Source organism: Gracilinanus agilis, chromosome 6 (assembly GCF_016433145.1).
Source record: "Gracilinanus agilis isolate LMUSP501 chromosome 6, AgileGrace, whole genome shotgun sequence".
Classification (NCBI taxonomy): domain Eukaryota; kingdom Metazoa; phylum Chordata; class Mammalia; order Didelphimorphia; family Didelphidae; genus Gracilinanus; species Gracilinanus agilis.
Genome location: NC_058135.1, coordinates 35,909,932 through 35,937,119, shown reverse-complemented (window position 1 = coordinate 35,937,119; position 27,188 = coordinate 35,909,932). Strand labels below are relative to the sequence as shown.

The 27,188-nt window shown below is 39.7% G+C and overlaps 1 protein-coding gene across 1 annotated transcript in view; it reads right to left on the bottom strand.

The window, feature by feature from the left end:
* Window positions 1-27,188, bottom strand: part of FRAS1 (Fraser extracellular matrix complex subunit 1) — a 545,529-nt gene that overhangs the window by 98,984 nt on the left and 419,357 nt on the right. Inside the window, exons 38-46 of the mRNA XM_044681606.1 lie at window positions 26,360-26,607; window positions 17,447-17,595; window positions 15,569-15,731; window positions 14,280-14,412; window positions 9,490-9,680; window positions 7,649-7,802; window positions 4,772-5,035; window positions 3,806-3,994; window positions 765-884 (exon numbers count right to left, since the gene is read on the bottom strand). Of these exons, the coding sequence (XP_044537541.1) occupies window positions 765-884; window positions 3,806-3,994; window positions 4,772-5,035; window positions 7,649-7,802; window positions 9,490-9,680; window positions 14,280-14,412; window positions 15,569-15,731; window positions 17,447-17,595; window positions 26,360-26,607 (1,611 nt within the window). The remainder of the gene's footprint in view (window positions 1-764; window positions 885-3,805; window positions 3,995-4,771; window positions 5,036-7,648; window positions 7,803-9,489; window positions 9,681-14,279; window positions 14,413-15,568; window positions 15,732-17,446; window positions 17,596-26,359; window positions 26,608-27,188) is intronic.

Here is a 27,188-nt window from a genome sequence, read left to right as displayed (position 1 = left end):
TGAATCTAGCCTCAGCTGTGTGACTTTTGTCTGCCTGACTTTCTTCATATGTAAAACGGGGCTAATAATAGCCTCCACCTCTCTAGCTCTCTGTGATAATAAACCTAAAACTTATAAAGTAGAATAAACTTAAAACTTATAAAGTACTTGTCAAACCTTAAAACTTTTAGATAGCTGCTATCATTAAGATAGGTCGCATGACTATCTTGGTCCCCATTTTACAAAAGGAATAGATTTTTCTAGGGTTACAGAACGAACTATGGTTCTGATCAGGAATAGGTGACAATCAATCTTGTTCCTTTTTTTTTGAGGTAGTGTGAGGGGAGATTGGGTCTTCTTGTCTTATACCCAGGTTCTAATTGTAGTGCCCACTCACAAGTCTGTTCTCACTACTGAAGGGCACGGAAGCTTGTCCTTCCTTAGGCAGCCTCCCACTCCTGGGGCTCACCCTAGTGCTATTGAACTTAGTGTGGACGCTGTTCAGCTTCAGCGCAACTAGCTCAGAATTCTCCAGCCCAAGAGCCCCACCAGCTTCTACGTCCCCAGAACACTCCAGAGACTACAAGCAGACCTCACCAATCCTAGCTACAATCAAATCTACTGAAGATCCGGGATGTGATTCCCTCAGAGGAAGAAAAACGATTCTGGTCTCAGAGTATACATTTCCCATCATAAATTAAGGGCTTTCAAAAGTCCCCAGTTAGTAAAACCTAGGCACCTTCATTAAATGACCTGCCTTTCAGAAGCCAATACTTTCTTCTTACCTAGGACACTGATGGAGAATGACTGGTCAGTCAGTTTGTTGCCTTCAGCATCGACCACGTCAAATTTAAAAGCAAAACTGCCACCAGATTCTCCCTTCTCATGTCTGTATTCGACCCATCCTGCAAAGAGGAAAAAAAGTCAGGAGAGTGAAGATTTGTTGGTAGCGTTTCCCTAATTTACAAAAATCTGACAAGAGAATAATAGTTTTGAATCTTTCTCCCCGATTTTAACAAGGATTTTCAACTGAGTGTGCCTCATTTCTGAGATGAAAAGCTTTTGAAGGAGAGGAATAAAATTCTTGATTCCTAAAATACCTTGATTCTTTTCTTTTTTCTCCCAAACTTTTTCTCCATATCAAGTTAGAAGAAAGAAGCCTGTAGTCAATGTCCCCAGAAGTCAAAGACCTTGAAACTAACCTGTAGTGTTATTTTCTCCAAAAGAATATGGGCTCGTTGAGGGCAAGGACTGATTTATTTTTTCTGTATAGACCCAGTGCTTAGCACATTCCCTGGAACTTAACAATTATGAACTGAATCACTGACAGGCTTGGCTTTTCAGCTCCATCTCACAAATTACTGGGTCATCTGCAAACAACATCTATTTTCAAAATTCAAAGTGGTTCTCCCACTTCCCTTTGTCCTGTTATGTTAATGCCAGTGTTCCTGGTCATAGCTATTCTAAACTCCAGAGGAAAAAAACTGCTTTCAGCAGCCAGGTGCTCAGAATTCCTTTGTCACTGCTATCAGAAGACATAGATTCCCATGTATGGAGAACAGATGGGGTAAGCTGATTTAGGGGAAGTAGGGAATGAGAGGTCGGAAAAGAGAATCAGAATTTATTAGATTTAATTTCACCCCCTAAACCGCTTTTCTATTGCTTTGAAAATGTGTCAACTACTCTAGCTCCTCTGGCTTAATTAAGTTACTGAGAAAAAATAAAGATAAAGATCACAAATAAATAAAAATTAATAAAATAAATTAATATAAAAATAAATCTTAAAAAGAGCAAACAAATAAATAAATAATATTTAGAATTGCAGTGAGATTCTGCGAGGACTCATCTACTTACCTGCTGAATACATTTGCTTCTCTTAAATTGTTGGGTCTTCTTTTGATAAGAATAACTCTTAAAAAAACAAAAACCTACCTTCAGTCTTAGTATCAAATCTAAGACAGAAGGGTGCAAGGGTTAGGCAAGCAGGGTTAAGTGACTTGCCCAGTCACACAGCAGAAACTCCTTCTAACTCCAGGCCTGGCTTGCCATCCACTGTATTTACTACCTAGCTGCCTCTAAAACAAATCTGAAAAAACAAAACAAACCTTGCAGCCTTTTTTTTGGGGGGGGGTGTAGGGCTCTGTCCCTTAGAACACTTTAATCCTCTATGGTCAAATTTCTGTCAAAATGTGAACATCTTCAAACAAGCAATGGTCATCCCAAGACTTGCTTCTTTTCCACCTTTCTGACTCAGAGCTGAGTCCGATCCAGTTTTACCTATATGGATGAAGCCCTTCTTGTGTGCAGGGCCCTGGTGCAGAGTTCCATTGTACTGAGAATGCTCCCAGAAGAGCTCCTGCCCCACCCCCACCCAGGATGCAGCCACTTCTAAACCGAGCTGGCCATCAGCCAAAGTCTTGTTGTCCAAACCCCACCTTTTCCCCCCAACTCAACTTAAAAAAAAAATCTGGAAAGCACTGCTTAGTGACAGGGTAGCATTTAACATTTACACTTTCACATTGCATCAGCATTTCCTAACAGAAGGATGAACCAGGTAATTTCCCCTAGGCAGAGCTGATTTATGTCCTTCCATTTTGCTTAGTTCGTTAACTCATGCTCTTTGGGGAGCAGGAAAGATATAAATTGCTCACCTAAGGAAGACATCATTTTCACCTTAATCTATGCCCTCATCCCACTTACCTCTGTACATATGTCTCTCTGTCTCACTGTCTCTGTGTGTCTCTGTTTCTCTGCCTCTCCACCTCTGTCTGTCTGTCTGTCTCTCACATATAAAATCACACTTTTTAACCTCATTTCCCTCTACGATAAACCAGAATTCTATCAGGAATGTTGCAAAGCATCAGTAAATTTGAGATAGAAAGAAGTCAATTTTTAAAAAAAGAAAAGCAGTATAGAGATCCAGACTGGGTCCTGGGTTCAAATTTAACCTCAGACACATCCTAGCTATGTGATCCTAGATAGGTGCATCCTTTACCTTTATCTTCTGCCTTGAAACCAATACTTAGTATCAATTAAAAAAATTATTTAGAATATTTTTCCATGGTTACACGATTCATGATTTCCCCCCACTCCCTGAGCTGACAAGCAATTCCACTGGATTATATAAAAATTATTTAGAATATTTTTCCGTGGTTACACAATTCATGATTTTCCCCCACTCCCTGAGCTGACAAGCAATTCCACTGGATTATACTTGCATCATCAAAACTTATTTCCATATTATTTATATTTGTAATAGAGTGATCCTTTAATGCAGTGATTCCCAAAGTGGGTGCTACAGCGATCCAGGGGGGGAGCAGTGATGGCCACAGGTACATTTATCTTTCCTATTAATTGCTATTAAAATTTTTAAAAAATAATTTCCAGGGGGCTAAGTAATATTTTTTCTGGAAAGGGGGCGGTAGGCCTAAAAAGTTTGGGAACCACTGCTTTAATGCCAAAACCCCAATCATTTCCCTATTGAACCATGTGGTCAATCATGTCTTTCTTCTGCATTTCTACTCCCACAGTTCTTTCTCTGGATATGGACTTAATATTGATTCTAAGTTAAGGTTTAAAAAAAAAAGGAAAAGCAAACAAAATTAAGGTGAATTTTTCCATTTAAACAAAAAAGAAGAAAATGAAGATATACCCTAGGTCAGAAACAAAACAGAAGAGGTGACAACATGGCAGTACTGCTCATTACCACCATTTAAGCAGGACTCTCAGGTGCATGTAATTGTGAGTGAGCTACAAGGGAAATTAACATTCCTCGGAGAGTGGGCTCAGTGGGGCGGAGGTAGGGGATTGAGCCTACTTGGCTCACCTTGGCTGATGTCCTCTTGGGTGAAACTCTTGACAGGTCCCTTAACAGAGATTTGCTCCAGATTGTCACTCCTCGCCAATTGTAAGCGCCCCACACTGGGATCTTTCTTCATGACGTACATAACCTTTAGGTCATCCAGGTTGGTGCCTGTCACTTTTAAATGCTGGTCTGTGATCCGGGCTACAGAACCTGGAGAAGATGGAAACGTCTAAGATGCTTTCAATCATTTGGGTTTAGAGTTCGGATGATTTAATCAATTTTCCTCATTTTTTTTTTTTTAATGAGGAAACTGACTAGCCTAGGTCACGGTACTAACTAGTGACAGACTGAAGACAAGAATCCAAGAATCTTGGTCGCTAGTTCAGTCACCTACGCACTAGTTTGCTCTTCAAAACTAGTGGTCCATCATTCCATTTGCTTGTACAATTAATTCGGGGTACCAGGGAAGACTTTAGTACTTTAGTTCAGCTCATCAAACTGTATGTGCCAAGGAAGGTCACCGTTGATCGCGAGTGCCATAGGACTGAAATTTAATTTCTCTAGGCACTAAACAGGTCAATACCTTCCTAATTGGCTAATTATCCCCCCGGAAGATATTTCTTGTTCTGATTATAATAAAGATGTAGATGTTAATAATACTAGCTGACATTTAGATGGTGCTATCAGTCTTGCGACTTCCTTAAAACACATCACCTCTGTGGAGGCCATGATGTGGGAATAAAAATTAATATCCCCATTTTACGGTTGAGGAAGCTGGGGCTCAGAGGGGTTGACTTGCTCAGAGATAGTGTTTCATGAACAGAATTCTTTCAAACCCCAGAATTCACAAATTTTAAATACTTTGTCTTATATATCCACTGGTATCTCCTCTACCACTCACACCCAAGTGAGGAAGAAATAAGGAATTAAGGTCACATCTACCATAACTCTCCCTTAAAGCTGTCTGGCACTCCTTCCCCTCAATACCTGCTGACAGCTGCAGGCCTCGGTTCACAGCTAGTTGGGGAAGCTCACTCTTGGGGAGCTCCACGGACAGCTCTACCCTCCCTGTCTCAGTGTAGAGACCATCTGTGAGGGAAAAACGGAACTCATCTACAGTCACACCAGGACCACCGGGGGTGTATACAATCAAGCCATCCAAGATATCCTGGTAAGTGAAGGAGGAGCCCTGGAACAAGATCCGGCCATTCTGCAGAGGCTCTGAAGAAAGCTGTCTTCTATGGAGATAACCTGAGGAAGAGAAAAAAAAAATTAAAGCAGCCATTGGAGGCAGGGGGCAACTGGGTTTTGCAGTGGATAGAGTGCTGAGCTTAGAGTCAGCCTCAGGCATTAGCTATGTCACTTAACTCCAATTGCCTAGCCCTTACTGCTCTTCTTCCTGGGAATCAATACTTGGTATTGACTCTAAGTCAGAAGGGAAGGTGTTTTGTTTTGTTTTGTTTAAAGGATGGTTTTGTTATAATAAGGATATGGGATTTTTGTTGTTCTCACAAGTGTGAAGATGAGATTAACTCTACCCTGCCCATTTTTAGATTTAATCACCAGAAGTGTAAACACCCCACTTATCCCCAAGTGGGGGAGATCTGTAACTCAGGTGTGTGTGTGTGTGTGTGTGTGTGTGTGTGTGTGTGTGTGTGTGCGCGCGCGCGCGCACGCACCCGCGCATAAGTGGATGACAAATCAGAATCGATTGACTGCCCCTTGGGCAGTCCTAAGCAAAGCCTTAATTGTAATTGGTGCATGAAAATGGGAGGAAGGCACAGGAAGTGATGAAAGGGATGGTCTTTATCTGTAAGATCAAAAGCTTTCTGATTTTCTTATCATTATCCTGCTTTCTGAGATCAATAAATTAATCATTAATTTTCTTAAGCACCTGCGAGGGGCCGGGTACCATACTAGGCTCTGAGGATTCAAAGCCCCAAATGAGACAATCACAGCCTCAAGTTGCTTATATTCTTAGAGCAGATGTAGAGAAGGCAACATGTCCATGGATGAGAAAATCCAATACATACAGGATGTCCCAAGAGTCTCAGGGCAGCTTTAAGTGCTGAAATTCTTGGGTTATTTTTATATATTCAAAAGATACACAGTGATAGTGGAGATTGTAACAACTGAGATCAGAATAAGTGTGCTGAAGGAGGTGATACTTGAGTTGAGCCTTAGTGAGAGTGAGAGGTCCCAAGAGGTGAGGAGGGAGAGCCTTCCAGGGAGACAGGACCACCTATCCCAAGACATGGAGAGAAGAGGTAGGAAGTTCACCAAAAGAAACACTGAGAAAAATCAGGCTGTGAGGAGCAAATGTAGCATCAGAATCAAAAGGCAGTCTGCAGCCATCATAGGAAGGGCTTTGAATGTCAAAAGGAAAACTTTCAATTTAAACTAAATTTAAACAGAGGCTACTGTTTGAGCAAGGACTTGAGCTGGAGGAATACCAATTTAGCATCTGTGTGGAAGCTAGATTAGAGAGTGAAGAGGCTGGATATACTTAGAGAGACTAATGGCAATAAGGGATCACAAGGGCCTGGAGTCAGGAAGACCTGGATTCAAATCTGACCTTAGACACTTATTAGCTCTAGGACCCTGCACTTCACCTGTCTGCCTTAATTTCCTCATATGTAAACTGAGGGTTATTGTGAGTTGCAAATGAGGTAATAATACTCTTGGTCTAGTACCTGGCCCATTGTAAGTACTATGTAAGTAATAGCTGTTTATTATTATTATTATTATTATTAAAGATGCTATCACAATCCCTCAAATATGAAGAGCATTAATAGAAGTAAGAGAACAAATGAGATTCTCAGAAGATGGAACGGACAAGGCTTGGCAAATGAATGGATACATTCGAAGAGGGAGAGGGAAGAGTTGAGGATGGCTCCTAGGCTGGGAACCTGGGTGACTAGATAACATTGGAAATTACATCCATGCCAAGGTAGACTTTCTCTGTGCAAAAAGGATTAAAGTAATATTGGCCCACAGCACTGACTTAACTTTGTTCATTACAAAGAGTCTTGACACAACACTATTCTCTACACTATATCTCACATAACAGAAAACAATCTGAGTCGAGTCATCTAAATTTTGAGTAGAGGAAATAGTCTGAGAAGTATCTTGACTGTGGTCAGGCAGGGAAACAGGTATAAAAATGACATCTCACAGAGTTGTTTCAACTATCTCCCTTAATAAAATATCTTCTTTTGCCAGATTTGTGATTCTAAGAATATAAAGCACTCTTGATTTAAAAACTTCTTCTACCAATGCAGATTGGTACCTGCTCTGGAGCTTAATGTGAGAGAGTGGCCTGGAGGCATCTGAGACGGCACCCTCTGCCCAAAGTCACACACAGCCAGTGTGTGTCTCTCAGAAGCAGACCTTGGACCAAGATGTTGAAGGTAAGTCTCTATTCACTGGCTACTCAGCCTCTCATAAAATATTAGCTGCCTGTAAATTTGATTTCCTTGACATGAAATTCTTGTGCCTATTTGGAAAATGCAAAGCCAAATCTTTAGAATGAATATTAATGGCAAATTTTGTCGATCAGATATTTTAATTGTGTCTGTCTCTGCGGGCCCATTTTGGGGTTTTCTTGGCAAAAATACTGGAGTGGTTTGCCATTTTCTTCTCCAATTCATTTTATAGATGAGGAAACTGAAGCAAATACAGTTAATTGATTTGCCCAGTGTCACACAGCTAGTAAGTGTCTAAGACTAAATTTGAACTCATGAAGAGGAGTCTTCCTGATTCCAACCAAGGCCAGTGCTCTACCTATCGCACTACCTACTGCCCGATGGCAAATTAGGAACTTCCATTAAGAAGAAAATATACTAAAGGATATACATGTCTCACCATGGTCAGGCTTTTTCGTGAGTACAAAAACCAGTTCATTATCTGGAGTGTCCAGGTCCTGCAGACTCAAAGATGTATTTCTGATGACCACTCCTGTGCGCTCCTGCACCCTGATGGGCTGGATGTTCATCTTGGGAGACTCATCATTTCTCTTCTAATTAAAGCAGAGAACAACATGCCGTATACATATAAATGCAAAACTAGAGGGAAAACACAGTGCTCAAAGTATCTTCTAAGCCATTTGTAGCAGTGAAATTTTTTTAACCTAATTATGATGTTCAAACCAAAAAGAGAGAGCTAACATACACAGTTATGACAGATACTTAAGATCAAAAGACTGAGAGTTGAAAGGAACTTTAGATGTCACTTAGTTCAAAAGATTAAGTGGGCTGCCCAAGGCAGGTCACAAAGGGTTTAAGTAGATGGAAGTATTCAAACCCAGGTCCTTTGACTCTGAAGCCCTTTTAGTTGGATTATACTGACTAATGCTCTACCAAAGTTTGTCTTCAGATGTCTTCCATAAGAAACAGGTTTTATCTGTACAATTATATGCAAAAACTATTAAATGCTAACTGTTACGGATTTGTGTGTTGGAGGAGGTAGTTATTTTTTCCCCTTGTGTATAACAGGTCTACACCAAAAAGCAGAATGACGTAATTGGGAAAATACTAGCTTTGAGTCAAAGGACCTGGTTTTGAATCCTTTCTGTTATTTAAAAGATGATCAAAGTCTTGATCGATGACACGTGTTAAAACCAGTGGAAATGTGTGTCGGCTATGGGGGGGGGGTGAAGGGGAAAGTAAAAACATGAATCATGTAACCATGGAAAATGTATCTAAAAAATGAAATAACTGAAAAAAATAAAAGATGGTCAAACAAGAAAATATACCTCTTCCAATGACATCTTCTTTGACTTAATTACAAAAATACGTTAATTGAAGGAGCAGCAAGATGATTCATTGGGCTGAAAGCCAGGCTGAGAGGGGAGGTCCTAGTTTCAAATTTGGTTTCAGACTCTTTCTAGCTGTGTGATCATGGACAAATCACTTAACCTCCATTATCTAGCCCTTACTGTTCTTCTGCCTTGGAACCAACACACAATATTGAATCTAAGATGGAAGGGAGGGTTTTTTAAAAAAATACATTAATTGATACTGCATGGCTTACTGGAGAGAACACTGGGCTTGGAGTCAGAAAGCTTTAAGCTCAAATCTATTCTCAGACCCTAGCTGTGTGACTTTGAGCAAGTCACTTAATAGCTGTTTGACTCAGTTTCTTCAACTGGAAACAGAAGATGATAATAGCAACTACCTCTCAGGATTGTGGGGAGGATCAAATAAGATAATATTTTAAAGCTTTAGCCCAGTGCTGGCATATAAGTAAACATTATATAATATCTATTTATTATGAGAATTTATTATTATTTATTAAACATTATGTAAATGTTTATTATGAGAATAAGGAAGGAGGAAGAGGTCTCTTTGACTTTAAAATAAATTTACAACACATTAAGAAAAGCTATTGACTTCAAGAATCACAGGAAATATCAGGGATAAAGGAGCAACCTATATTTTTAATGTAAACCGAGGCTCTGTATACTTTGGAACACACTAACCTAGTGACTGGGCTCTGAAAGTAGAATTATTGATTCCCAAACCTAACTTCCCCCAACATTGTCTTCTAACTCCCATGACAATTCCTAAGCTAGTGGTACCATTTAAATATTGGCCTTCAGAGCTGAGGGCCAAATCCAATCAACTCTACTGCAAAGTAGTCTTTCCAGTGTTATTTTAAGGGTTAGACCCCTGATGGGCAAAGGCTTGAGCTCTCAATGGCTTTACCTCAATGGTGACGTTGATGCTGTAAATCTCTGAACGACCAGATCCATCACTCACATAGAAACTGAAGACATCACTGGTTGGCTCAATGCTCTCATGAACACTCTGAAAATAGTAGATGTGGTTTTCTAGAATATCCTGAAAGGGGAAGGATGCCTCCAAGTCACTGCTGCCTCTGGGGCCAAAACGGCTACCTACCAAACAGGAGAGAGAGAGACAAACCCTAATTAGCAATTCCAATTTATTGATCTAAACTGGAAAGAAAACATAATGATCAGAAAGAGTTGAATAAGTATTTAAGAGAGATAGCAAAGGGGCAGCTAGGTTGCTCCATGGTTAGAGAGTCAGGCCTAGAGATGGGAGCCTCTGGGTTCAAATCTGAGCTAGACACTTCCTAGCTATGTGGCCTTACTTAAGTCCCCCTGGCTCCCTTACCTGGCCTTTACAGCTTCAGAACTAATACTTGGTATCAATTCTAAGATAGAAGGGGGGTAGGGGAGACAGACAGCACATCATAGTGGAAAGAGCTATGACCAGGCAGAGGGAATAAGCATTTCTTAAGTACCTACTGTGTTTTAGGCACTGTGCTACGTAGGGCTTTACAAATATTATTTCACAGGAGTGTAGAATCTGGAGTCAGGAAGACCTGTGTTCAAATATAACATACGGTGTGACTCTGAATAATACACTTAACCTCCATCTGCTTCAATGTCCTCATCTATAAAATGAGGGTAATAATAACATCTACCTCCCAAGGCTGTTCTGAGGATCAGACAAGATAATATTTATAAAGCACTCTGCAAACTTTAAGTTATTACATGAATGTTAGCATCATCATTATTACTAAAAGTCAGAATTTCTAGTCAGTTCTACTAACCTAACTCACCAAGAGACACAAAGCAAGTGATTTAATTTCTCTCATCCAATGTCCTAAATTGTAGACCGTGTGCCTTTGCAGGTACATGTATTCACATATACTGTCAAATAGGATAATATACGTATATAAAATCACTTTGAAAACCCATCAAGCCTTACATAGCTAAGAGATAACTGTTGTTGTATAATTGATGTGTACCAAAGGGGATCAAAGTAACTAGATGGAGTAAAAGGCTGGTGGTGGCTGGAGTCGGGAAGACCTCAGACAGCCTCAAATACTCACTAACTGTGGGACTCTGGGCAAGACATTTAATCACTGCCTGCCTTAGTTTCCTCAACTGTAAAATGGGGATTATTTTTTTAAACCCTTACCTTCCGTCTTGGAGTCAATACTATGTACTGGCTCCAAGGTAGAAGATTGGTAAGGGTGGGCAATGGGGGTTAAGTGACTTGCCTAGGGTCACACAGCTGGGAAGTGTCTGAGGCCAAATTTGAACCTAGGACCTCCCATCTCTAGGCCTGGCTCTCAATCCACTGAGCTACCCAGCTGCCCCCTCTAAAATGGGGATTATAATAGTACTCACCTCCCAAGATTGTTGTGAGAACGAAAGGAGAGATCATTTGTAAAAGACTCTGCAAGCCTTAAAGCTTTCCCTAAGTGACAGATAGTTTTTGGTACAATTTTTGCTTCCTTGATAATCAGGTTTTTCAGCTAACATGGATAACAGCAAATATGAAAGATGGCAGTGCTCTCTATGGGCCACGAAATGGCAAGAGTAAGCAGAGGGATGAATGAATAAAAATTATTAAATACTTAATACATGCAAAGCATTTTGCTAAGTGATGAAGATACAAATGGAAAAGCAAAATATTCTCTATTCTCTAGGAGTCCACGTTCTAATGGAAGAAAGAATTATATGCTGGCTCCATAAAATCCTCCTCTACTGGGCAGTTTCACCAAGAAGAACCCTGCCCCTCTCTCCCCCTCGAAATAATCACATCTTGCAGTCATGCATAAAAAAAAAACAAGGAGGCATTTCCTCAAGTCTCACAACCCTTTCTCCCTCATCCACCTTGAACCATCAATCGCTGGAGCATGGCCAGCACCTTCCCCAGAGGTACAGGGGGTAGGCACTGATGAGAGGGCTTGGCTGAGCTCCTGTTTCCAGCTGATGCAAGAATCAGCGCCTTCTGCACAAGGGGAGAGACAGATGTCAGAGAGAAGAGATACCTTTGTGTTTTCTTGTTGCCTCTGACTAAGTTCAAATTCAAATTTCCCAGCGGATTGATTTCCAATTGTCATCTACAATGTTAGCTACTGGGGGTGGGGGTGGGGGTAAGCAAAGGCATCCTCATTTAAATGACTGTAGGCTACCAATCCCAGGACAGCAGGCAGGAACTAGCTACAAATTCCACAGACTACTAATCATGGCAGTCTTTGATGGAGGCTGGACACAGAGACAAAGAGATGAGAAAATTTTTAAATCATACTTGTGTGAAATAAAGAAATACTTTTTCTTTCACTAATATATAGCCTTCCAGAAATTGTGTGCCGTTCCCCTCCCCTCCCCGATTCCCATTCCCAAGAGACTGAGCAGAAATTGGCTGCTGGGAACTCCATCTCTCTTCAGATTATGGAGACATAGCCAGAGGAGGGCTGGCAGAAAATAGCTGTTCAAGTCCTTATCTTGTCTCTTCCACCAGTTCTATAAAAGACAGAAAATTGTGCCTTCTTTCTAACAGCTTGATTATATTCAGGGAATGCAATACAGATTCAGGGGACCTGATATATAAGAAAATTAAATACTCTTTGCTTAGCATGGTAAATCAACAATTGACCAACATACATTACTATGTATTAGGTACTACACATATTCAGAGACACAGAGACAAAAATGAAGTAGATCCTGCCCTCGAGGAACTTACATTCTATTAGAAGGGTCAACATGAACATAAATGAGTATATATAAAAAGACATGCAAGAAAAATAGTTTTTAAGGTAATGAAAGTACTCCTAGAGGAATTAGAAAGGCTTCTTATAGAAGGTATTGTTTCAGTAGTGTTTTAAGAGGAATAAGGGAATCTAAGAGGGGGATGTAAGAATTCCCTGGTATATTATAGGATTACTCTCTTACAAAAATGAACAATATGAAAATGGTTTGCATAACAATACATGTATAACCCAGATCAAATTGTTTACCATTTCTGGGAAGGGAGAGGGATGGAAACATTTTAGATCATAAAAAAAAAATTCAGAAAATTATGTGGAAAATTGTTATTTATATGTAATTGATAAAATAGTTTTACAAAAAAAATTCCCTGGGATATCAAATTACAAGATGAAAACTACTTATTGCAAGAAAATAGAAGCTAGTGAGAGAAGATAGAAAAACTGTGAAAGTAGGTACGAGAAGAAAAAGTATATTCTGGGGCCATTTAACCTACGGACAAAGAAGACTATAATTTTTTTAGGAAGGTTTTCATCAAGTCAAAAGGTAAAATTCTGAAATTTAAAAAGTTTTGGTACTTGAAGGTATGAACTGGATAAGTGAACAATTCATTTCAATGAACTAGCTTTTCCCCAACGATAACCAATGAGACATTACGTCCCTGGTACCTAGCAGAACCGGCACAAAATAGGCACTTATTACCTGGGTATGTTTTTGCTTGCTTGAATATATATCCAGGCCTACACTGTCTCCTGAACTTCAGAGTCACATATCCAACTGCCTATTGGATATTTTGAACCTGAATTTCCCATATTCATCTCACGCTCAAGATATCCAAAACAGAACTCATTTTCTTCCTCATCCCAAACAACTCTTTTCCTCTCCCCACCCCCAAACTATCCCTATTAATAAAAGCAAACATTTATATAGCACTTTAAACTTTGCAAAGTGCTATACACATATTATCTCATTTGATCCTCATAACCCTGGGAAATAGATGCTATTACTATCTCCATTTTGCAGATAAAAAGACTGAGAAGTATTGAGGGCTATTTCCTACTGCACCTGATAAAGTCATTCTGCCAGTCATTTTTGTCTCTCTCCCAACGTATTCAATTTAGTTACCAAATCTTATCTTTTCTCCCTCTACAATTTCTTGAATCCATTCCTTTCTTTCTATACACTTGGCTACCACTCTAGCTCAAGCCTTCACCATATCTTGCCTGGACTATTGCAATAGGTTCTTTAACTGGTTTTCTTGCTTGAGTGCCTCCCCTCTCCAGGCCACCCTCCATCTACACAGCTTAGAGTAAACACATGACAGAAAGTTAAAGGACCTTCTTCTGTGAAAACAGAGACTACTTTCCAAGTGAGCTGAAGGTGATCAGACTTCCATGCCAGAGATCACACCATCCACCAACCATTCAAGAAACCGCCTCTTTGTGGGGGCTGCTAGTAAACCCTCCAATTTTTGCCAGCTCATTCCAATTATTGCCAAATTGAGATAAAATGGTCTGGTACACTCATCTTAGCCTATTGCTGTACATCATGAAACTATTGTCAGAAAGGCAATAAATACCTTCCTGCCTTTCAGTTCTTCTAATCTGTGCCTTCTTCTTAATGACAGCCACCTGGGACAGCAATGCCAGCAGAGACAAGGAATGCAAGAGGCAGGGATGGGAGAGGTGGGGAGGAGGGTCAGGGGATAGCCTCGCTAGATCAATACACCATTCTATTCAGGCCATACTCTCAGAATGGTCTGGGATATGCCCAGGCAATGGTTTTGAATAATTAGAGGAGTTTCCTGTTAACAGAAAAGGAGTCCTAATTTCACTGACACAGTTGGTTCAGAGATTTCACCAAGACAGCTTAACTCAGGCTCCAATTAGGTAAACACAATGCTTCCTCCCTTCTCACTATTGAATAATGAACCAATAAAGATCCATGAGTCAAAAGGCTCTCAGGTACCTGTCCTGGTATTCTCAATGAAGCCATATGTAGGCAAAGTGCTTATTTTTACTTCTGCATCTCTCTGGAGGTTTCCAGGATCCACAGCCAGGAAATGGTGAAATGTGAGCGGTGCTCTCCCTCCTTCATCAACCTACAGAAGAGAAAAAGGACACCTTGGATGGTCTTGTGTACTGGAGGAAATAAAAAATACTGTATTGAAAAGTGCTGTCTGGGGTGACCTTGCAGCAGAAATGGAATTAGACCCACTGCAGGCTAGAGGAGACACATCTGTGCTCCTGCAAATTGTGAATGCATCAGTTTTTTCAATGCTATGGTTTAAACAGATGACAGCGGCTCTCTTCAAACCCAGGCCACAGTACAAAATGAACTTAATTCTAAAGCCATCAGGGGCCCCTCCAGTTCTCATATCTACCTTTCTGCAATTGGTCTTCAGAAAAAATTGCTTCCCTTCAGTAAAGGGACTGTCTGGCCTTGCCTCCTTCAGACAAGGAGAAAAGGGCTTGTTCTCTTTCTTTATTGCAATTCTGTGCTTTTTAAAATGTCAGACTTAAAGGAAAGATTGACCATATCAGACATCAAGTCCAAGGAGGGAAGGGGAATAAACACAAGCTGCTCCTCAAATTAAGCTTTGTACCTCCAAGTTATATGAATTCAGCAAAGTACCTGGCACATAGTAGGTACTATGTAAATGCTGATTTTCTTCTTCTTTCCATAGTCAAAACCAGGTGTGTTTTTTTTTCATGTGTTATTAATCAATTTCTTCCTCGCCTACTTTGTGCTAAGTACTGGCAATACAAAAAAGAAGCAAAGTACAGACCTTGTCCTTAAGGAGCTTATAAGTTAAGGACTCCTGGTCTCCTGGCTGAATAGTTCGAACCCTTAGGGCACTTTCCAGTTTCTCTAGAAAGAAAGGAGGTCTAGGAGGTTTAGGAGAGAACTGGGAGCTTGCCGAACATTTTGAGTATAACTGGATATGCTTTCTGAGTTTTCAGATGACGGATGAGACATATGAATCGCTCTAGTTTCTTCCACCATAGTTCTTGAAGAAGGCAGTGTCCATCTTGTTTCAAAAGAGAGTAACAGATCGACCTCCCCTTCCTGACATAGATGTCTTACAGAAAACAGTCGTTTCTACTGCTAAAACAGTGCCCAAACCAGCTGTCATTGTGGGATTGCTCAGGGAAGCAGAGGGAACAGGGCTCATTCAGGCAGAAAATCATTCATTCACAGATTGTCTATTCTGAGGGCTACTGATAGCACTGTCCATTGTTCTGAAAATTACTTACCGTGATAAGGTCAGCAAAAGTGAAAACAGGAGGCAGATTCTGGACAGGTGTGATAATGATGGTAAATTTCTGATTGTTTAGTTTGTTGTTGTCAGCATCAGAGACAGAGAAATGGAAAATATCAGCAACTGGATGACTGTCGGTCTCAAATAAACTCGAGTACCTATGTAGGTCAAAATAAGAAGAAAATTAGTAAGTTACAAGTAAAGACAGGCAAAAGATTTACACTCAGTTAAAAAATGTCCTCAGTCACAGAGCATCCTTTGAAGGAGTAAGCAACCTGTTATTTAACTGTTGACATAGGGCAGGCCAGCCAACTTAGCCAATGGAGCAGGGCACCTTAAGGGAGAGACAGAAGGCAACATGTGCCAGGCAAATTAGAAGCCGAACACCTTGATTTCCCCTCAGACAGTGACAGGTTCAGCTCAGGACCCTGTAACTAAGAGCCTTGGAAGTAGCAATGTTTCCATTCCAGTGCCCTCAACATCCTCCTGGGAAGCAACCTCTATAGAGATGAAACCTTGTAACTGCTCCTTTCGGTGCCAAAGCCATTGCTAAAGACCTAGAAAGGAAAATCCCTGCCACTAAAATCCTTGGCACTATCAAAAAAAAAACAAAACTAAAAATGGCAGCAGTTAGGTTGCTTGGTGGATAGAGAGCTGGAGTTGGTAGGACCTAGGTTCAAATCTGGCCTTAGACATTTCCTAGCTAGGTGACCCTGTGCAAGTCATTCAACACCCTTATCTCTCTTTTGCTTTGGAACCAATAAACAGTATTGATTCTGAGGTAGAAGGTAAGGGTTTTAAAAACAACTCAACATCAGAAATTGATATCATGAACATCAATTGATGTCATCAGGAGGAAATGTATTAAAGAAGAAGCATTAACATCTGATGTCCTCTAGGACCATAGGACCTTTTCATTTGACTTACAACTGAAACCTTCCCTGCAGGTTGTCTGCCTCTTAGAGTATCAACTGCTTGACAGCAGAAACAGTCATGCTTTTTCTATTTGTATTTTCTATTTATATACCAGGAGGTATAGCAAGTGCTTAGTAAATGCTTTATATATTCATTGTTCTACATTTTGAATTTATGATCTTTTTACATCATTTTTTGAAGGACTGAACCTGTGACTCCATTGGGAAAGAATTTGCAAAAAGAAAACTCCCTCTGTTGTTGTAGATTGGCACCATCTCTGCAACTTGACGTCTTAGAGTTACTGGGGATACAGAAACTAAGTGATGTGCCCAGGGTATATGTCAATCAGGTCTTAATCCCGACTTTATGACTCAATTTTTTAGTCACCACATACACTATTTCATCTTCATTTTCATGTTGAACTCCCTATAAGGGGTACTAATTTTTCTGTATCCTGTATACCCTAGTAGCATGGAAATTAATTGGCTGATGAATTCATCCCTGAACTCATTGATGAATGAATATGTGACTGAGGGAGTGAATGAATGAATGAATGAATGAATGAATGAATGACAGCAGGAGAACTAGCTCTGGACTTCAGGGATCTGGATTAGAATTATAGTTTTATTACTTCATATTTGTGTGATCTTGAACCTTCACTTGCCCTCTCTGGCTTTCTGTTTCATCTGTAAAATAAAAGGGTTCAAACCAGATGACCTAAGTCAGATTTCTTCTTCCACTTCACTGAAACTATTCCCTAAAGGGTGATTGTGACCAAAGACACTCAAACTGAAGTAGGAATAACTGTATGAGACTTTTCACTTTCGGGGCAGCCTCAGTTTCTGAATATTTGTTACAGAATGTAGATGGAGGAAGAAGATAGCATCTTTAGGAGTCTTAGTGGTAGAGGGAAATTACCATTAGCAGCAAAAATATTAAAGTTCACAAAACTGGTTACCTGATTTTCTGGTTGTTGATGTCTTCCATTGTGAAGTTAGAAATCACTGAGAGCTCTTCTACCACTATCCCCGATGTTCTTGTGAGAGTCCCATACATGGGTAAAGAAAGTAAATGAATCCATATCTTGGAGTCAGGGGAAGAATTATCCTAATCAATTAGGGGGAAAAAGATTACAAGTGAATCCATAGTTCTTGAGCAATATCCCTCCTTTATTCCATGAAAGGTTATCCTTTGTTTTGGTACAAATTGAAATAATTGTCAGCTGTGTTATATATTCTGAAGTAATCCTTCCCAGAATGACTCACTGAAAATACTCTAAGAGCTCCATGCTCACTTGGCCAAAGTAACTGATGTGAGGTGGAATTTGGATAAGAGAGGTAAAGCAGAAGGTCCTGACATTTCCAAAGAACTCAAGTCTCCTCCTTCCATACTATCCATACTATGGCATCCTGAATCCCTGAGGTCAGGATGGTCTAATACTTTTGATTAATGGTCCTAAAGCTATTTGAATGGTAGAAAGTCCCCTGGTATTGTGGATTTTAAAATTAATATTCAATATCTCCAAAGTATAATTTTATAGAGATTTATTAATATTTAACTAGAGAGCTAGAGAACACAGAGAGTGTTCCCCACTCAATTCACGTGGAAGAGGGAGCTAGGCAGAGCAAACCCAAATTATATAGACTACATAAAGACGTACATATACAAAAGGCAAAAGGAATTGTGGGTAATACAGAAAGGAATCCTGGGCAATGCAGTTCCAGGGGTTCAAGATTTTCCAACTGTACAGAAGGCATTTAGGTCCTGGACAACAAGAGGTGGAATGTTAGGAGCAACAATGACTACTAATCTGGATCCACAGCAGTAAGAATGAAAGGTCTCTGTCGCAGGCAAATTTTTAATTAAAAAGCCATTGGCCATCAAGAGTAAATTGTCCCAAGGAACCAAAACTTTGATATAGCCTCCTAGAACCAAATGCCTTCTATCCGAAAATACTTGACACTCCTCATACTTGAGAAATATACCACTATCCTATGAGTTAAATACTGTTCTATCCAGGCATAGCACTCTGGCACATAAAGAGATGAAAGGAGCTGTGTCTGATTCAGGCAGTGCTGCATCTTTACTAAATATCCTTTTGATGCTGTCTTTTAGTAAACACTTTTTATTTCATGTTATGTACTCCTTTGCAGTGCTGAAGCATTTAGAATATTGCATATAATGCCAGATTCTTTTGTGTTGGTCAAATTTCTTGGGGTTTTTTTCCCCTATATTTTCAAATCTTTGTTATGTCTGGGAAAGACATAAAGGAAATTTAGGTATTGTAAAAAACAAAGATATCATTAAAACTCTATTATAAAAAAGATATATAGTCTAAGAATGTCTTATTTGTTCCAATCCCAAACCTGAATCATCAGACTCACGTATCAGGTCTTGTCAAGAATGCCACTATAGGGGCAGCTGGGTAGCTCAGTGGAGTGAGAGTCAGGCCTAGAGACAGGAGGTCCTAGGTTCAAACCCGGCCTCAGCCACTTCCCAGCTGTGTGACCCTGGGCAAGTCACTTGACCCCCATTGCCCACCCTTACCACTCTTCCACCTATGAGCCAGTGCACAGAAGTTAAGGGCTTAAATAAATAAATAAATAAATCCCAATTTAAAAAAAAAAAAAAAAGAATGCTACTATAATCTACCCATTCACTGGGTTCTTTTAAGCCCTTTGTTTTAGACCTGAGTCTTTCCTTAGGTAAATCCTTTGTATATTATTTTATTAATAAATGTTGTAGATTATTGTATGTAATAGATTATTTTGTTATTTTAATAATAAATATGAATTACTTATGTGTATGTTGTTTCCTTCAATAGATGTAAGTTTCTCGAGGTCAGATGCCATTCCATTTTTGTTCCCTTATTGTCAGTGCCTAACACAGAGTCCTGGAAAGGTTTTAAAAAAAAATTCTTACTTTCTGTCTTATAATCAATTCTATGTACTAGTTCCAAGGCATAAGAAGGTTAAGGACTAGGCAGTTGGGGTTAAGTGATCTACCCAAGGTCATATGACTAGAAAGGGTTTGAAGCCAGATTTGAACCCAGGACCTTTAGTCCTGGCTATCCCCGAGCCACCTCACTGCCTCTTAATATGCTTTAAAAAACAAACAATCCTTACTTCCATCTTAGAATTAATATTGAATATTAGTTCCAAGGCAGAAGAGTGGTAAGGGCTAAGTGACAGGGGGTAAGTGACTTACCCGGGTCAACCAGCTAGGAAGTGTCTGAGGCCATATTTGAACCCAGAACCTCCTGTCTCTAGGCCTAGCCATTAATACACTGAGCCATCTAGCTGCCCACCCTGCCCCACACCATAATAAGCATTAAATTTTTTTTATTTTAAAATTTTTATTTTAAACCCTTACCTTTCATAAGGTAATAAATACCATGTATTGGTTCCAAGGCAGAAGAAAAGTAAGAGTTAGGCAATGGGGGTTAAGTGACTTGGCCAAGGTCATGCATCTAGAAAATGTTTGAGGCCAGATTTGAACCCGGGACCTCCTGTCTCTAGGCCTGGCTCTCAATCTACTGAGCCACCCAGCTGTCCCCTATAAAAGGCTTTTAATGAGTGCCTGATGAGTCTTATTGAATCGAGCATCATAGCAAAGATTCATTTTTTGGGTAGGGACTAGACTATCCAATCTCAATTTACTTTATATTTGATAATATGTTGTAATATTTTGATTTATACCTGTAAGATCCTAAGGTTAAGGATTTAGAAATCTATTACTGAGATTTAATTTTTTTCCACATTCTTCTCATTAACTGTAAAACCTCTCATATTTAATAAAATGAGGAAGGGCAAAACTCAAACAAGCTTCAGGTTCATTCTAATTAGAAAGCCTCAGGAAAGCTGAAATCAAGTTGAAGGTGATAGCAATGAAATTCTCCATGCTCTCAAATAATTGATGTTTCCAGTTATGCCAATGAGTGTAAAATATACACATACAAAAGACTACTTGTTATGATATTTCTCAATTAGAGAATAAGAATGAGTAGTGAATGAAGAAGGAATAATTTCATGGAAAGTCATGGTGAAACCACAAAGCTTTTGGAACAGTCATGAAAAATTAGTTTTAGCAAATTATTTCCAATTCCAAATTTTGCTTTCCCAGTACATCTTTCTAATGCATCCTTCTGACCATGTTACTCTCCTAAAAAACCTTCAGTGATTCCCATTCCCCAAAGTCTGACGAATAAATTCATGATCGTGGCATTCAAGGCTCCACCACAATCAGGTTCTAACTTCTATTTCCAGACTTATATTATCCCTTGGTTCATGAAAACTTCATAGGGAAGCAGGTTAGGTGGATCAACAGATGGAGAGCCAGGCCTAGAGACAAGAGGTCCTGGACTCAAATCTGGACTCAGATACTTCCTAGCTGGATAACCCTGAGCAAGTCACCTAACTCCCACTGTCTAGTTCTTAACACTGTTCTGCCTTGGAACCAATACATAGTATTAGTTCTAAGATGGAAGATAAGAATTAAAAAAAAGAAAAAGAAAACCTTTATGGATCTCACTTCCTCTCTCCAGTTATTTTCCCTCTTGGATATTTCTTTTAATTGTACTTCACCTGAATCTCTCTTCTGCCCTTACTCACACCTTCCCTGCTTTCATGGTCCCTTGTGTCCAGATATTTTCCATTTTATTAGATTTCAAGCTCCTTGAGAACAATCTGTGGCAGATAGATTTCTGTATCCCAAACACAGCAGTTGTTAATTGTTCGTCAAACGTAACTGAACCAATGCCTTTCAGCCTTATACCATTATTCTCCACAAGAGCTGGGTTTTGGCCAAACTATACTCCTTAAGCCTGTTGGGCACTTCTCCATCCTCATAACTTTGCTCCTTTTCCCTGTGCCTACTGTCCCTACCAAGTGAATCTGATCCTTCAAGGTCCAGGTCAATCAGAGGCTACCTTCTTGTGGGCATCCTTTCTTGATTTTCTAGCCAGATCGTCCTTCACTGAGTCATGATGAGTGTTTAGTTTCTGTCTCTATCATATGATATCTTCGTATGTAAAAATATTTATATGTCCTTGCCTTAGGGTCTCAACATTCAGGCCCAGAAGTTGCATGTTTTAAGACATGCTGCCAGCCCAATGCAAAGCAGCTAGGTGGTGCAGTGGATAAGGTGCTGACTGATCTTCATGAGTTCAAATCTAGCCTTCAACACTTATGGTCTCGGTTTATGACCTTAAACTTGTCCAGATTTCCTAATCTGTAAAATGAATTAGAGTGGGAAATGGCAGACCTCCAATATGTGGATTTTAAAAGTAATATTCAATAACTAGATATTATATCTTTATAAATATTATACTTTGGAGATATTGAATATTAATTTTAAAATCCACAAGTATCTTTGTTCAGAAAATCCCAAATGGAGTTATGATGAGCCAGACACAACTGAACAACAAAAACAGTAACTAATGTCAAAGCCAAAGATGGAAGATCTTGAAGACCATGTAGCCCAAACCATTTATTTTAGAGATGAGGAAACTGAGGCTTAGAGAAATTATGTAAGTTGTTCAATATCAAATAGATAAGTGGCAGATTCAAATTCAGGTAGCACAATTCCAAATTAAGTGGGAAAGTACAATATTCTTTCTCCCGTTATTCTGCTATCTCCAAGGCTGGATCAGGTCTTTTCCACTACAGCTAAGCCCCTATACGTACCCCTAAACTCACTGAAGAAAGGGACCAATTCATCTCTAACTCCTCTTTAGGATATCCTCTGTATCTCTGTATCGGCACCTTTTAGGGACATGTTTGTGTTGAAATGAATTGAATCTCTTGCTGCCTTCTGTCTTCTTCCCTCCATGTCTCTAATATGCCTCCCAGTCTCTAATACCATACCAATATATTGTCAATTGTGCCCATTCCCAATATTCTCAGTTTCACTTAAGATCCTGGTTACAGAGTGGCTTTCCCTGTCTTGCTGGATACTCCATGCGGGCCCACCACCTTCTGGAAAGACAAGACTCCTGGGCAGCTGTCGAGTAAGTCATTATACAACTTTAAAGAAGTCTTTAACGTTCACGCTTTGCCTCAACCAGTCTGAAATACATCTTTTGAATTTTCTCTACTCTGCTGGGCAAATTGCCATTCAATCAATTTGTCAAATGTGGTGTTAAGTGGTCAATAGGCCTGCATTTTGATATGTAGGGTAGGATGGGCAATTAAGGGGCAGGAATTGCTCTTGGAAAGACGCTTGTGGACTGTCCAACAGTGATTTTTTGAGCCTTGATGGTCTATTGATTAAATTTGTATTCATATATCATTATGGATTCATGAGTTTCAGAAGATTCAATAGGCCAGAATTTATGGCCAAAATCATCTGTCAACTAGAAAAAAAAAGAAAAAAGAAAATGAAAGCTACTTTTGAGGTACTTTTGTGTGAGGCTCATGAATAGTGTCAGAGGGGAGTGATAAAAAGACAATTGAGAGATAAAATCTACACAGAAGAAATTGCTCCCAAACCAACCCTTTATTTCCCTTCTTTCTTTTCAGATCTAGATATTAGAGTGAAAGTATAAATGTTATTTAAAACATATGGAGGGGGCAGCTGGGTGGCTCCGTGGATTGAGAGCCAGGCCTAGAAATGGGAGGTCCTGGTTCAAATCTGGCCTCAGACACTTCCTAGCTGTGTGACCCTGGGCAAGTATAAATTAAGTTTTTGCAAGATTTGCAAGAAACTATGTGTGGGGGGCAGGACTGCCAGTTGGGAACTTGATCATTGAGGGAAACAGTAGAAATGATGTTACTGGCTCAGAGGAATGAAACAGAAAGCCCCAGATGTTAGAAGAGTTTTAAGGCTCTCCTTGGCATCACCAGGAAGTCTGTTGGTATAACCAGACTTCCTTTAGAATTCCCTCAACCAATCATAGTATGGTTCCTCAGGAAAACTAGTTTCCTGGTAATCAACCGCCGATCAACTGATGATAGATGAATCATTGTTATCAAATTATTGATGAAGATCAAAAACACATCTGACTGCGAATATTAAGAATGGTCATCAGTCACCGCTTCTGAGGAGGAAGCTGGACACCTCTCTGTCCCTTCTGGCTCCCCTGAAACTCTCTTGAGGCTGTCTTCTTTCATTATTGTTGTCAGGGCAACCAACAAAAGATCAGCAGATGGTTTAAGTTTTGTAACGAGGGTTTTACTTAAGTTACTTAAATAATCAGGGAAGCTGAGGGAAGGGAAGAGGGTTTTAGGAATCACTAAATAAAATCTAATCCTATCTCAAAGTTTTAAGTTCAACAGTTTCAGAATGTTGGGGCTGGGCTGAGCCAGGCCTCACTAGCCTGCTGTAAGGGACACTGCTTGCCTATAGATGGATTAGGTTGCAGCCTGATTGAAGAGAATTAGGTGGATAAATCTTCTGTATATAATTTACAGATAGTATAGTGAATGAATGGTGTCAAATGACCCTAAAACTAAACAGTAATCCTGTAATCTCAAGGTATGCTGGTTGATCCCTAAGATACTTAATAAATTGAAGAGAGAAAGAACTGGCCTAACCACCCAGAATCCTGGCTCCAGCCTGAGCCCCTGAGCTTGGTTTTTCTCTCTCTCTTACATAGGGCACAGCCCAACTGATGATAGGTCTTATGCCCTGGCATGGCGTCAGGAATCTCCTAAGATTCCAAGTTTCTAACTGGCAGCCCTGCCCCCTCCAGACATGGCTTCTTGCAAATCTTGCAAAAACTTAACTTACACAAGTCACTTGACCCCCATTGCCTAGCCCTTACTGCCTTTCTGCCGTCGAAGCAATACAGAGTATTGTAAAACATGTAAATATGGGAAAATATTCAAAATAAAAATAAAAAACAAAAAACAAAATAAATATTTTTAAAATGAAATAAAACATATGCATGATTTTTTAAATTGTCAGATCATTATCGATTGTGGTTTCAAATTTAGGAAGAACTCTATCTGTTCTCAAAGAGCTAATCACATTCAGGCAATCAATCATACATCATCACTTCCTTTAAGGTTAAAATAAATTAAAAGGTTAATAAATATACATACATACACATATAGATACATACATGCATGTTTATATATGTATTCACACATGTATACATACTCGTATATACTGATTATATATAGACGTTTCTATGCATACATATATATGTCTGTATAATAATTTATTATGTATCTATATATATGTGTGTGTATATATATATTTGTAAAAGCTACAAAATTAAAAAGATGGCTCTCCTTCCCTCACTATCATTAATCAATCACATCAGTGACAGAGGGAAAAATCAAATGTAGGAGTCTTGAACCAGGCTCAGTCCTCCAATCCATTTTGTTTCCCTTGTCAGAAAAAAATAATCTACTCTAGCCTTAGACACTCTAATATCATAGTGAGAGAGACAGATAGACAGACAAAGAGACAGAGACATAGAGAGATAGAGACAGAGAGACAAAGAGACAGATATGGACACAGAGACATAGAGAGAGAGTTGCGTGTTTGTGTGTAGGGGCAAGTAAAACATATTCTAGAAAGAATATAGTGATATTATATTATATTTTTATTATATTATTACATTATCAGTAATTTTGTTTCCTGGTTCTAGATGTGCAAAGAAAAGGGAAAACAAATCTAAAAAAAAAAATAAAGGTTTTCCTTTTTGTTCCTAATTGGTTGATGATGATAATTTGAGGAACATCTATACCCTAGACATGGCCATAACATTCCTATTTTTAAAAGCTAATTAGGCCAAAAGAGAAAGAATTCTTCCTTAGCATGTGGAGTTGGTTTCACTTGTGCAATGTCTCTTAATCTGAGGACTGGATAGACCTTGGGTAACTCCACCTATGGAAGCAACTGAGGGAAGTTCCTGAAGGGTAGCCTAATATTAATAATTCTGTTCTTGGTTCTGCTTTTACCACTCTCAAATTCCAGGGACTTTGGCTTCGATTTAAAACACACACACACACATACATACACACACACACACACACACACACACACACACACACACACACACACAAACAATATTTTATTTTCCCAATTACAGAAGTAGCAAGGGAAGTTACTTTAGATTGCCCACTATGCTAGAGACCCCCATTATTCCTCCCAAGACTGCAGTGTGTACGCCCTGACAAATAGATAGAAACAGGGCCAGAGTGAAGTTTTTGTCTATGGCCTGGTATTTGTGAGGCACTTCAATGTCCTGTCAGAGGCACAACAGTTTCTGCCCTTTTAAAAACAGGCAGTCTTCTGAGGCTAAAACTTTTTTTGGATAGAAAAGAACCTTAGAAAAAGCTAGAAAAGGACTCAGGACTAAGAAGGCCCTCATGACCTGCTCCCTTCCTATCTTTTCAGTATTCTTACTCTTCTCTCTCTTCCATGTACTCTACAATCCAGTGACCCTGGATTCCTTGTTGTTCCTCGATTAAGACTCCATCTCCTGACTTCATGACAATTCTCTGGCTGCCCCCAAGCCTGGTGTGCTCTCCATCCTTATTTCCACCTACCAGCTTCCCTGCCTTCCTTCATCTCAGTTCAAATCTCACTTTCTATAAGAAGACTCACCATTTTTAGTGCCTCCCTCTGAAATCACCTTCCACATATTTGGTATAATCTGGTAAGTAAATACTTGTTTGCCTGCCATGTCCCCCACAAGAATGTGAGCTCCTTGAAAGTAGGGGCTATTTTTTACCTTTTTACTGCATCCCTAGTATTTAGCTCAGTGCTTGGCATATGCTCACTGACTGACTGACTGAGGGAAATACTACAAAACGGAAAGTTCCTACCTACCAAAGGGGGATGAAGTGATGATACATATTCTGTTGGTTAAGGCCAGTCTGACAGATCAGTGATGAACAGTGTTACTGTAGGAACTTACCACATAAGCCAAGTGTGATCTGGTGAGAGTGATGGAACTTTTGCTGGGAAGAGTGGCAGTCAGCAAGGAACCCGAGGCCAGCCGGGGACCGCTGCGGTCAGCCCACGACACCTCCACATTCACCAGTGTGGTTGCTGTGGCAATGCCATCCGTGACAGAGATCTCCATGCTGTCTTCTGTGGCTGATGAGCCATCATGAACATACTTGAGTGCATTCTGGGTGATGTCTTTATAGGTGAAAGGGTCTCCTTTTGAGAAGAAGACAAATGATAATGGCCCATATGCTCCTCTTTTATACAGCTCACCTTTAGACCTAAGATTCCAAAGCATGAAACAAGTCTAGAACTGGCTCTCTCCTTTTTAAAAAGATGAGAGACACCATGATACTTGGAAGCAGCCATCTTTTAAGCAAAGAAGCCAATTTATTTAGGGGCCAAACGTATAAAAACAAAAGACCTAAAACTTGAGAAAAATGACAGGGCACCATCAAAGTCACTGCAAAGGGTCTTGGACCTCTTTCTGGGCAACCAGAATAGTGGAAGAAGGACTTTGGATTGCTCATTATGCTAGAGAACCAGGCTATAAGCACAATACATTCCTCTCTGGGAGCATGAATTTGAGTACTCATTTTCTATGCGATAGGGTGGGGAAAGCTCAGTATATAAAGATCTAGGTTCAAATCCTACCTGTGTGTGACTTTGGGCACATGACTTAAGTTCCATAGGCCTCATTTCCTCATTGATTACAAGAAAGAGGTAAGATTAAATGGCCAACAAGGTCCCTCCCAACTTCAGACCTTCCTATGCCAGCTATGATGTTGTAGGCTACA